The sequence below is a fragment of the Ciconia boyciana genome, chromosome 18, assembly GCF_034638445.1.
Source record: "Ciconia boyciana chromosome 18, ASM3463844v1, whole genome shotgun sequence".
Taxonomy (NCBI): Eukaryota; Metazoa; Chordata; class Aves; order Ciconiiformes; family Ciconiidae; genus Ciconia; species Ciconia boyciana.
In genome coordinates this window covers 5553148-5567211 of record NC_132951.1, presented here as the reverse complement: position 1 = coordinate 5567211, position 14064 = coordinate 5553148, and the positions used below count along the sequence as shown (strand labels likewise).

General features: G+C 38.3%; 1 protein-coding gene across 2 annotated transcripts in view; it reads right to left on the bottom strand.

Moving 5' to 3' along the window:
• Window positions 1–14064, bottom strand: part of MED27 (mediator complex subunit 27) — a 95070-nt gene that overhangs the window by 46437 nt on the left and 34569 nt on the right. For both annotated transcript variants that reach the window (XM_072883244.1, XM_072883245.1), the window contains exon 3: window positions 11508–11638. In XM_072883244.1, the coding sequence (XP_072739345.1) occupies window positions 11508–11638 (131 nt within the window). The remainder of the gene's footprint in view (window positions 1–11507; window positions 11639–14064) is intronic.

Genomic DNA, 14064 nt, shown 5'->3' with positions numbered 1-14064 from the left:
TCATTACAAATGAAGATTATGTTTAGAGGAAAACTCTATGAAGTCATCAGCTAGAATTTGCTACCCAAGCTTTTTTCATTTAACTCATCCATAGGGTTCCTTGTCAACACATGAATATGCAGAGAATGCCCTAAAGTGAAATTAAAAAGTAAAGAAAGCAGAGCAAAGCAGTTCTCCTACTCTGTATCCTTTCTAGTTAGAAAGGGCATTTAACTGTCTCCCAAACTCAAAAGCCCGGTCGGCTGATGGGTGCCAATACAGACGCTCGAGGCAGCGCTGCAGTACAGCCAGCCCGCCATCCACTGTGGCCCTCAGGGAAGGGGACAGCCACTTTAGTCCCCAGGTAAATCCCCATCCACAGTTCATTACTTGGGAAAACTTCTTTTTGTAGAGTTACTGTTTCTAATTGCCTTCATTTTCAGGTACGACTTATATTTCGAAGTTTTCTTACTGTGATACACCTAGAGCTTCCTTCTCCTTAACAGTACAGGTTTCACATTTGAAAGTACTTTTATCCCCCCCCTCACAGTATAGCTGTTTAGTTTTCCTCTCAAATAGCTAAAGGCTACTCGGAATCATGTAGAGGTACAGAAATAAAGTCATTGATAAATACATTCACAAAACGTCCATATCACATCACATTATACAATATGATTATGCAATAATGCCGTTCTTGCTAAGCCACCAAAATAGAGAGACCTTCTCCCTCCACCTTATTACAGCTCTGCTTTTTTTGCTCGTCATCTTTGACAAGGGAATATACAACCAATGCAGATGGAAACACTTGCTGTAATGCGTTTCTGAATTTGGCAAGCGGCAGTCTTAATTTATTCTTTTCAGATTGATTGTCTGCTGCAGTAAAGCAGCCTCGAATCCCCCTCCCCCAAATAGTCAAGCTAAAAAAAAAGGGGGGTTAAAGCAATCATATGATTAAATCATAGCTTTAGCAAAAGCTTTGATATCATTATTAAGTCCATACAAATTTCCTCTCTCATCTAGCTTGTTCTTCACTAATTAGTCCAACCACTGGTAGTGTGTGTTCCTTTTTTTTGACACAGAAACAAGCAGTTAAACTAGTATTTGCAATCTTTAATTACACATTAAAATCTTCATCCTTAATTTTCTTTTTTACTGCAAGTACAGGGATTCCCTACAGTGCAATATTAGTGTTCTGCTCTAAATGCTGCAAGGGCATCTTCTAGTTGGAATTGTGGAACAACTTTTAATTAATTGCCACCTTTTAACGGCACGATTCTCACACAAACATTACCTTTAAGGCAAACATACATCAAAGAGTCAGAAATTTGCTCTCTTATAAGAGAGCTGCAATCCCCAGTAACACTGACATTCACTAAGGGCTACACACTGCTCCAGATCTGTGCATATTCCGGAAAAATGAACATGCACATCAAGGCCGGTACACAGCCCAAAGTTTCCAAAGAGATACGGTGTTTTCATCTCCCAACTATGGAGTGTTCCAGCTCATCTTCAGCAAAGTAGATGGGAATGATTTCAAATCACTGTGCTCAGTCACACAGGGCTGCACATCACACCCGGAGCAATCCTATTTGCGGGATTAGTTTGTGGAGTATGACACCAAAATATCAACAGTCATCTGCCCCGGGCCTCTTTTGGCTAATGTCTTCAAGACAGAGGTGTTCACAGAGGTGTTCACTACAAAGACATTTGAGCTAAGGCTATCGGTCCATAACAGCTCACAACACACCAGTAAGTGAAGCTCTATACACTGTAAAGAAATGACAAAATCTTAGTTACATGCACTCTCCACAGTGGTTGATTAAAATATTTGTTGAAAAGTGAATAAATAAAACAGATTTTTCCTTGGTGTTAGAATACACTGTAAAGTTTTACAACACAACTAATGCGCATTTCAGCAATTTACTAGGGCTAAAGCAACATCCAAGATCCTTGTCTCTTGTACTTGTATGGATAGAAATGATTATCCTGTTAATGAATATCGTAAGGAACATTTGGTTTTAGTAAAAATCTTTTATTTGGACAATCTGTGTTGATCAATGCCTGCTGGTTTTTTGTAATTACTTTGTAAGAAAATACGCAGCTTTATAGTACTTAATGGAATTAAATTAAATTCAGCATATAACTATAGCCAAAAAAAGCATTGATCTGGTATAACAAAACAAAGAAGATTATTACAGAAACCCCTGCTGTCAGATGTATCAACATATTAGGAGATTAGATCAAGATTAAAAATTTTAAAAGAATCATTTCTTAAGATGCATAGAACAGCAAAGGTGTTGACTCAGTACTGAGTTACCAAGCACCACCAGACTCAAGAATGGCAGCTGTTACAAAAAACACAAAACAAAACCTAAAAAACTTCCACAAAGTCATGTCATACCCACGTAGCGGCAACGCGGAGTGTACCCAAATGACTACCAGACCCCTGGCTACACTTAGCTTCCACAGAAGTCACTTGATGACCCACCTACTAACTACTGCAGGAGGGCAGAGCACAGAGCAGGGAAGTGCCTCCTCACCCCACCACTCATCACACATACTGGGACCAAACCTGCTAAAAACCACTACGGTTTATTATGGAACGGCTCCCTCTTACCAGTATGAGGGTCTAGTTTGGATCCTACCCAACTCCGAGTCATACAGCTCTGTCTGGGGCTCCAGCACTTCTACTGCTCAGAGATCAATGTGAAGGCAAATCCAAAATATATTAACACTGTAAGAGGGCTTCTCCTATTGTCTGAATGCTGGTTTAATACTGTTGGAGTGATCAAGTTTACAGTGTAAAAGACAATTGGATTTACATTGTATTACAACATGCCATACAAAAATTTAGCAGTCAGAGATGCAGAAGCAGGCTATGGGTCCTAGCAGCTCTCTGTTGCAGGACTGAGTGCCATAGTACATTTTTATCATCTACAAACTTTACAAGCAGATCACATTTTTTCCTCAGATTTCAGATTCTCATTAAATCTGTGTTGGTCCACTATTCAAAATTGTCCCTAACTAAAGAAACCGCACACATCCTTAATAAAGCACAGAAAAGGACAACAGACTGACCTCAAGAGCCCCACAGACCAAACGGGGAAAGAAAGCAGGCGGGAAGTCAGCTGCCTGCCTTCTGTATCTTTGGTGTCTAAACAGGTTACAAAACACATGTATGGCTCCATACTGAACATGATGGATAACTTGAGTGAACAGCAGTGAAAACAAAGCAGAGCCATAAAAGAAATTAACAGCACCTTCTTTTAAAATTTACTTCTTACACTGAAATAGAAGTTCAACTGGATTACTCCCTTCTCTCTTTTTTGGAGCAGAGCTTGGTAAAGTAGCTTTGGCTACAAATAGGAAGATGACTAATCAATTTTATATCCCCGGTAAGCTATTGGATTTGATCTCGTTGGAGTTGTCTAATAAAGCCCCTCATGAATCAAAACAGTACTTTGGATTTTTTTCTTTCTAGTTAATTATATTGAGTGCTAAACAGTAAATACCACATAACTAAGAGAGACAGATTGCTATTACATTTAACAGCAGACTGCTTTCCCCCCCCAGTGTTTAAACAAAACACACAAAAAGAAACAGGATAAAGCAATGGCAGGCCCATCACCACCCTGCGCCTGAGAACAGCCGGCCACCGAGCTCTACGAACTGCTGTTGACATGGGCCATTAGGAAAAAAAAAAAAATCTCTCTTTAAAAGCTTAGAATCATTTTTCATCCAAATGACAAGGACTAGTTAACTCGCTTGTGTTACATTCAAAAGCCAGAAAGAACAACGTGACAGCCACATGCATAGTTGTTCTCTTGATAAAACTCAGTCCAATGAAGTTTAATGATGTGTTATCACCTAGGAATTTTCCCTCGTAATTTTTAATACAATATGGGTTCAATCATGGCAGATGCTTCCCCAGCTTTGGGATCGGGGTGTCCCAGCTACTGAATCTCAAAAGAACCAGACCAGCTCCAAGCTGTCTATTAAATGTTGCCATTGAGTTTAAGGGTAACTTAAATCAGAATTTCTAATACTGTGGTGGCAAGGTACTTCGTAGTAATCCAGACAACCAGATTTCTGAGCTTTCAGTGGTGGGGAAACACTGTTGAGAAGAAAATGAAGAAATTAGGATTATGCAATTATAACTTTTCCTCCCATGCCCTAGGATACAACTTTAATACTTACTGTATTTAAGGAAACTAGAAGTACCCAAGGGTCTCACTAAACCTAAAAGGAAAGGTGTACTCTTTCTCTAACAGGGTCCAGTCCCATTCCCTCAAAACAACTTGTCTAAAAGCAACTGTTGTCATCTCTGCTTGGTAGGCAGAAGGGAAAACTGAAGAAAAATCCAAAACAAACCAAAACATGCCTGTATCTTAAAATAACTTAAAACTATCATATTTTCAATAGCTGCTAAAATTCATTATGATCTGAATTTCTCAGCACTTATCTTCCTGTAACAAAGCTGTCAAAATAGTGGTTTCCTGTTTGCTCATTATTCTCCATTATATTCGACATGGTTTGAAAAATTCACTTGGGGACATTGCTGCTCTCTGAAGCAGTGTGATAGGCGGCAGTTTGAATAGGTTCATATTATTCTGTAGTCTTCCTTTAAAGATACTAAGTACTACATATACACTATTTGTAGAAATTTTAGGGGAATGCATACCATGCAACAGCATCATTACATCATACCACTCCACCACCACTATATTTAGGAAAGAATGGAATACTAACCCCTGAAACACACAGCATGGATTTTATAATTGAAATAGATTTTCCTCTAGGGAATGGACAAATGCTCACAAAACCACCTGTTTAATGAGCACAATCCTCTTCACCAGAAGTTACTAAGAACTAGTACTCTACCTAGCTAGATTAGCTTTGGTAGTTAAAATACCAATACTTGAGGGGGGAAAGCCAGTATTTTGGACCTTCTGTGCAAAATTATGGAGCTTATTAAAAAGCAAGACAAAGAAGTAGTTAAAGATCGACCATATACAACAAAACCATGCACAGCGGCAGGAAAAAGAAAGAGCAAAGAACCAGGTGGCTAAGATTCTTTAAAGGAAAGTAAGAGTTATTTAACAAGCTGACGAAATACAATATAGAAAGTTTTAAAGAGACTTTCTATTTAGTTGAACCAGGTGAAATATTAGAGACTTGAGTATCAAAAGATCCTGCAAGATGTGCACATAAACTCTGAACACACTAAAATTAGTATACAAGCTAAGGATAAATGCAATCTCGCTGTACAGCAACATGCTGCAACTTACACTAAAACAGCTTCACAAAACATCTGCAGAATAGGTGTTCATCAGTTTACTAAAACTAAAAAGAAAACTCTACAACGATGTGATCCAAACTGTGCACAAGATACCAAATACTAAAATTAATGTTCGATCTACATGGTACATGGCTGCAAAGTAATTAAACTTATTCATGTAAATATTATTGTCTTACAACATAAAGAACTAATTTTTAATCTTTTTTCTTCATATAAGAAGGGATTAATTGGCAGAGCAAAAGGGTCACGTATTTCAGCAACATGTTCTTTTACAGTTCCTGTTGCATTGTGTTGCTAAAGGAATACCGTGAGAAACTTAAACATGAACAGGGATATTAAATGAGCTCCTAGTACGGAAAGTTATTGGAAACTGATCTCTTCCTTATTAATACAATTCCCCATCATGTACAAAAAGATATCTCCATGTTCCAGAATGCAAACAGAGTTTTAATCTTTAATTATATTCTCAACCTCAGCTCTTCTGGAGAGAAGTACAGATGTGGGCCTGAGGATTATTGCTTTATTACATTATCATCTCTGTGGTATTTAATGAATATTGATACTTAATGCAACTTTGCCAGTAGGGGGAAAGCAGAATTTTAGAACTGCACAAAGAACTTCTGCCGACTTGTCTCAAAACGGAAAATACAGGCATACACTTTGCTCATCTACTCTTGACTACTTCTAAGAAGAGGCCCAAATGTTAGAGGACAGCTTATAATACCGAATGGGATTATTGCAATAATAACACTTGCATGTTGAATAACCACACTCCCCACAGCTTCTATAAGGTGTCACACTTAACCGGTACATTGGTTTCAAAGTATGAATCCCTGGCTGGGATTTCAGACCTCTAAAGCACAGCGAGGTCAGACTAGATAAGCATAAGTTAAACATACAGTCTTAAAAAATACAAAACCTATGAACATTGATTGGCTTAAGCATGCTTTACCATTATCTTTAGAATAATCTGCCTCTTTCTTTCATAATGAAAATCCCTGAACTTAGGAAGCAATTAGATGCTGTTTATAAAACAAAATGTTGAAAAAACCCCTTTCTTCCAAAAACTCTTGGCAAAGGGCTCATCAGGATTTTTCTTAATGTAAAAATGATAAATTACACAAGTTAAGTCCCAAATAATTTATTCTGGCACATCTGATGACTGGGTGTATAGTTTATATATACCCATACCTTTCAGTTAACTGTTAAAAATAGCAACTTTTTTTTGAATACTGCATCACTGACTATTTTAAATTAAATTCCTTCCTCAAGACTCAACTTGTGTGTCCTGAAGAAAGCTCTTGAACAAATACAATAGAACCTTACAGTACTATTTATATGACAGAATCATTAAAACTGATAGGGCATTAATGCTATGAAACAACAACACTTTGACTATGCTGGTATTGAATCAAGCTACAGTAAACACAGAGTTTGGGATATCTGTAAATTTATTTTCCAAATCCAGATGAACAGATACCTGTTGAGCTAGTAAGTTAAGCTTTTAAAGGAGACCACGCACTAAAGAGTATCTTTTGCTAATGTAGCTCCAAAGGATGGAGCAAGCATGGACTTCTTTTGAATACATCCATCTTCTCTAGAAGAAGAATCCAGATGGATTGTGAGGTGTAGACAGCAGAATAGAGACCTCCTCCATCTCACCCAGAACAAGTGGCAGAAACAACCTGGCTCTCCTGAGTCTCTGCCCAGCACTCTATCCTCAAGTCTTTATTATCTCCTAAAAGAAAAATTATCTTCACAGCTTTTTGTTGCTCATTTATCTAGAACAGCATCATGGGCAGCACTGCCTTTTTTTTTTTTTTTTAATAAAGGAAAAGTAATTTTGCTGGTCTGCTCCTAGCAATACAGTACAAAGTCACAGAGATTTTTACTCAATCTATTACAATGTTTTCACTGTCAGGTTAGGGCATACATCAGAGCACAAGAGATTCACAAGACAAGTTGAAGAGCCCTAAAACAAAAAATTGGACTCTCTTTTACTCAAGCCTCTCTGTCCATTGAGCCTGAAGTTGTCAAACAAGAACCAGACCTCCACTTGTTTATTGTTTATAGCGTGCTTATTTTCCCAAACCCGCAAACGTCACAACAAATGACCCTAAAAGGCACCATAAAGGGCAAGAGTCTCAGTACCTTTTGTGGTGAGCAAGTTCTTGTTCTGGCAATTTCCTTCCAGACAGAGAAGACAGATGATTAATCTGGGAGCACTGAGAAAGCCCCACACAACAGAGCTATCAAAGTCACAAGGTTTTCAGCTGAGACCCCTAAAAATTCTCATTAAAGCTAACTGACCCTCTTGTGTGTGCCAATGAACACAACTGCAAGAATACAGTCAGAATCCTGTGCTGCTTCTTTTCTTTCTTCCTCCTCATCTCACAGTAACTCACTGCTGTCATTTTCCAGCTAGACAGTGACATATCAGAGTCTGCGGGGCTCGCAGCAGGGTGGTCCACTGGCAGGGACTACCTCTGCGGGCTCACTGCTCTCAGCCACTCCAGACTCTTTGGGGCACAGCACTCGGATCCCGCAGGGCTGTGGAGCCAACTTCATAACTGGAAATTTGCTTTTGAGATGTGGTGCCAAGCAAAATAATACAAGATTAATTAACTGCGTCAATTACTACATTTCAAGAGGAAAGGAAAACAAACCTAAGAGCCATCATTTCTTATCGTATTTATTTACTTATTTCAAACCAGAAGCAGCCATGCTGGTTTTCAGAAGGGTTGCATGTATATGCTTTCCTAGTCACTTGGAAAGAGCTGACAGCTTTCAGCACTTCAGCAAACGCTGCTTTGAGATTCTTTAACAGAAGGAAGGAACCCGCAGCCAGATGAGAAGCATGTGAGGGAATGCATCTATTAGCAAGTACAGGGAGATGTCTTGTTAATAGAAGACAGAAAGAGGGACAAAGCAGGGAGAGAAAGAAGCCAGCAGTTAGTCATTTTCTCATACAGATACATTTGGCTAGAAAGGAGACGCATATCAATCCAGTAGTCCTTTCTGCACTTTCAGAGCCAGTGAAAACCAATACTGAAAAGCAAAACTGAACACTAAAAGGCCTCTCCAAAACTGTTCAGCACCCTTAGAAGCCCTCAGGTAATAAAAAGTGAAAAAATTAAAATTTTACTGATAGCGGTTGCATAGGACAAAGAGCTTCAATTATTTTCAAAAATAACTTCCTAATTCAAAATGGCTGATGCTGTTTCAGATATCTACTACTGAAAAAACTAGAGCTTCTCGGTGAAAAACTAGAGCTTCTCACTTCCAAACCAGAGCACATCAAAAGATGGCCTAAGGCTAGCAAGGGACAAATGAGTGGGCCCACCAAGAATCAGCTGTGCCATTAGCAAAACCCTTTCTCCAGCTCCTTCTGTGAGCATAAGGGAGGAAGAGATGGCTGAGCCTCCAAGACAGGCTGAAAAGGTTTGGGGGTTGGTTGTTTTTTTTGTTTTGTTTTTTAAAAAGCCATTTTGGAGAGGAAAGGAGAAGAAAAAGCAGAACAGGGAGAGAGACTAAGGGTTCAAGTGAACAACGAGTTGACACAGCACAAAGATCCAGTTTTGTATTGCGACCCTTATGAGAAGGGACACCATTGGATACATACGTTCAGTCTGGGGAATAAAACTCAAGTCTCACCATAGCAGTAAAGACCAAAGATATAGATTAGCAAGATAATTGCTCAGCTTGCATCATTGCCATTAAGAATGTAATGTGCGACAGCAAAAGTTACCCATGCGGTTTCTTCAAGGAACAGGAACATAAATAAGCAAGCAGACTGGTAACATGCTCCCTAATGCTACCTTTAACTCAAATTAAGACATGTTTAGTATCAAACTATCCATATGCAAAGTCTGCATAAAAATAAAACAGGTTTTAGAAGATCCTTCATCCAAATCATTACCTACGTTACTTCCTGAGCAACAGTGTTTCTTCCACTCCTTTGCTCACCAAAAAGGATTACTGCAGTATTGCGATTTGCCCCAATCTGCTACCCTAAAATGACATTTTGGCATATAAAGCCAAATATAATATAATATAAGCCAGTTTTAACTACTTATGTTTAAGAAAATCTCTAGATAATATAGTTGCTCTGAACAACATTTAATATATACTTGACGCATAGCACATTGTTACTCAGCCCAAAGACTTGTCACTGAACTTAATTTTAATAACATACATCAAAGCAAAAAGAGATAAAGAAATAGTTACCCCTTCCCTGACTAATCAATAAAGCTAAAAAAAAATTCCCTGAATTGTCATGGGAAAATTAGTATGCAGCATGCCCTTTCAAGGAGATATGTAGTTTTGCACCTGGATGTTTTCTTCTTTTGCATCTTAGAGAGAATGAAAAGCGGGGGGGCGGGGAGGGGGGGAAAGGGGGTAGGGGAGGGAATTCGCAGCATGATTCATCACTATTTGCATGAAAATACAGCAAAATCAAGATATTAAAATCCATTTGCCATACTTTCTTTTTTTAATACTTTTCATAAGCCTATTTTCATAAGTCTTTTCATAATCTGCTTCTGCCCTGTGTTAGAGACATGATATTGAGCTCAACAGGTATTTGATTTGACTTAATATAACTATTATTCTCTTCTTAAGACACACCAAGATAGCAAACAAGGACAAATATGGAAAGGTCAAAGAGAAGCCAGAGAGGAGGAAACCAGGGACAGATAAAGGACCAGCTCAGCATAAACATATTTTCCCTGAGAATAATGCTTGAAGTGGTAATAAGATACCGAAACATAATTCAACTACTAGCTAGAGTTTAGTTACCACACTAAAATTTCATTCTATCTGCAAATTCTAGGTAAATGTGCAGATAAAAAGACATACAATACTTTTAAATATGTATATTACATACCTCATATTAAGATTTATACAGCTGCAACTGTTTAAGTGCAGACTTTTCTATGCAAAAATAGAAGCTAGCTCTTTCTCTCTCACTGTATGTATTTCTAGTAACTGGAGAAGCCATGGTTAAAAAAAAAAACAAGAACAAATCACCACCCAATTATTTTAAGACCTCTGAATAAAAACTGTGACAACTGGTATCACAGTACTCTAGTTTATAGACTTCTTGGAGAGGTCCATTTTAAGCTCCGGATAAACCCGATACCCCAACAAAGGAAGAAAACCAACTAGCCAGTTTGTCACAATATACCCCTGTTCTTTCACAGATATAAGAGAAACAACATCTGGTTTTCAAACCTGTAGTTCTGCTAGAGCTGCCCTTCTAACCATTCTTCTTTGTCTGACATATGGGTAAAACAATAGAACATTTTATGGATTCTTGAATTAGCAGCCCCTTAAAGTTAATATACAAGGGGAAAGCTCTGTTGACTCTGATTTTTTTTCTCATTTCATACAAGGAAAAAACTCTAAACTTCCTTTGATTCCTTCATCAACTTAGGCCTGTGGACTCTGGTGACAACAGGGACTTTTATTATTACAACTGAAGTTTTTAGTAACATAGTGTTTATACATCAGTGACTCTTGTTCCGTGAACAAAAGCAGGCAGTTTCCACAAACTACAAGCGTGCTCAGTACAATGAATAACTGCTTAGCACTTCATTTTCTACATAATAATCATTTTCTTATATGTAACTAAATATTTTAGGCAGTTTATTAATTTATAAGCTTAGCTGTGGACATCTCTGTGTTTTTGGCATCAGCACACAGACTGCCTAAAGCGTTGATACTCTATGTCCTCAAACAGTTTCTAAGTGTCCTCATAATTGCTTGTCACCTGTAAAAGAGGTTTAGATCCAATGCAAAATTAACATATGGTGAACAGATGGACTCAGAACAGACGTTTGTTGAGAAAGTACTCACACCAAAGACTTTTTGGCTTCAGCCTTTTAGGACCTTCAGAAAAGTCCTACTTGAAGCTCCAAGTCATACTAATCAGGGGAACATCATTCCTCAATGACAATCTCGTGCTGCAAAAACTTTTATGACCTGCTACAAAGAAGAATCCTTGCAACTTCTGTGCTGTCACTGTGCCTCCACAAACAGAAGAAACAAAATATTGTTTCCATAGGGTACCCCACCCATCCAACAAGAATAATTAATCTTGTATGAAACAAAAATGCAACGACAAAGCTGCTATTATGATTATTTTTTTAAAGTAATAATTACAATTAAAAGTTTAAAAAAAAATCCCCCCCCCCGCCATGCAAACTCTCCAAAATATTCCATTACTTACTGAGGAGGTAAGACAAGAGTTGTTGGCTGGGCTTTTGGTCTGCGTTTTGCAGATACTCCCATCTGGTTGGCTGAACGTTTCAAAGACTGCTGATTCAAAAGGCCAGATGCTAGCCCGGCATGATACTGCAACTGGATAATAAAAAACATATATATTAAAATACACAGCACTGCAGTACTCCGTCTATGTCACACCTCTACTATCTGTACCATCCGATTCAAATTACAGCCAGTCAGTAAGTTAATGTATGGTATTTCATATATATATTGCTTTGATGGAAGACGATACAAACAAAAGCATATTAAAAAAGTCCGATGTGAAATAGGTATTACAAGGAAATCACGCTATAGGGCAAGTAAGATGATGAATCAAAGAATTCCTCTCAAGTACTAACTCTCCTGAAACTTGGACTTGCTTTTAAATGTTACGACTGCTTCTCCGCACAAGGGATCAAGCATTCTTACTTTTTGGAAGAAGATATGAGGAAGAAAGATGCAAACCCTTTCACTATACAAACCAGCTTTTTAGAAATAACACTCATCTTTTTTTTTTCTTAAACGTAAAACCACAAAACATTCACAAAGAAGTTTCTAGCACTGTAAAGAAAAATCTAGCCTTTAAAATACCTGCTAGCACGTCTCCATCGCATTGCAACAGAAAGGTTCACATGCAGTCGCCTTCTCCTCTAACCTTTTATTTTGCTTGCCAATGAAAGACAAATTTATGAAGGACACAACGCGAATCTGCAAGATTTTGAGTGCATTCCCACTGCTCACAGATTTAAGAACAGCTACAGTGCTGTGTCAGTCTTGAAACCAGCTTCAAGTGCAACAAGTTACAAGCTCACCTCTAAACACTTTCAATTTACATTCTTAGTTCCCCATTTTGGAAGAGAAGGGGGTGGAAAAAAACTCAAGATTCAGTGTTTGACAAATGCAGTTTCCTTCATCATTCTAGCCCTTACACCAATGTGCTCATTATCTCAAGATTTGTTCTGAAAAAGGTGAACTGTTTAACACATTAACAACTCTAATTCCGTGATCTGCATATTAAAAAAGGTTACAGTTAGGAAACTATGACTTAAAAATGTTCAGAAAATAAAGTGGTCTTAGGCCAAGCTATTCTGCAGCGTATGGACCGAAAGTGAGGGAAACAAAGCTTGGTAAAGGGATCTACTTGAAATGGCTATTAAAATGAGTGAAGCTATCCCGTGAGCCAATTTGACTCAAATGTCAATGCTCAGAGCATCCATAAAGCTTTTTAACAGGCTCCTGATTTACTTGGCTGCTTTGCCACGTGATCTTGGCTCTGGCACAACATGAAGACACATTGCATTCCTAATGGGAAGAGAACTGCGCTCCGCCTGGGAAGGGGGGGACTGTATTGCCCCAACAGCTCCACTTAGACCAATGAATTTTGCTCAAATTTGTTTTTCTCCGACAGATTTCTGAAATAATGGCGGGGGGGGGGGATCAATGAGAGCAATGGACAGTACATGTTTGAAAGGCAATGTTTCAAAGTGTCAGGGGCTTAGTTTTCAATCTTCACTACCAGAATTTGCAGTGAGTGCAATATGCAGGGAATTAAAGGGAAAGACAGCTCTGGCAGAAGACCCCTCTCACTCCAGTAACACACTTTTCCCTTTTCTTCTTGCATCTTATTACGAGCAGCCCTCCTTCAGCCATTTTGTGCTGTTGACACCATTCACTTATGTTCACTGCGCAGAACAACACTGACAGGTATTTCAAGTAAATAACATCATTTGGACACTTGCTCAGAGACGGAGGTAATCACAGGTGTTAATCATAGATTCATTTTTAAATGCAACCTTTTAAAAACATTTCATAACCTCCCGGCTACTCTGACATTTAGTGGTCATGCATTAAAAAAAATGAATTAAAAATAAATGTATTCTAAAAAATAATTCTGTCCTTGAAGGCTCACTCCCAGTGATTAAGCTATTTTTACTAATTATTTCTTTATAATCTACCTTTGCTCCCAGGAATGCAGATGCAACTGTCAAAATCCATAAGGGCCATTAAATATTTACCAAACCATCCTTATAATGGGAGAAAAGGTCAAAGTTAATAAAACTGACAGGCAGCTTCTGTCCAACTTGATTTATACATTATTAAAGTATCGCATACTGTATTGCACCAAATGCATTCCTTTTTGGGGGTGGAGGGGTGTTAAATGAAGAGATTGGGAAATTTTTTCTTCATCATTTGTTCTGAAGAACAGAAACAAGACTGAAAATAGTGCCAAAGCAGTACCACTGGCATCAAAACTAGAGCCGGGAGATTCAACATTCCTGATGGATAACAGACATGCCATTCAGTTCATTTTTCCTCAGTTCATATTTCCTTTAAAATAAACACCTTTGTCTGCCAGCATCGGCCATGACAGCAAATCTCAGCTAAAAATGTACCAATCCCCTTAAAATTTTTGTTTACTAACAAAAGAATGCCATTTCCTAACATATTATCTTCACCTTGGGGAAGCCACATGAAATGTACTGTCAGAGGATATTATGGGTACTAAAAGGCTCACGCAGGGA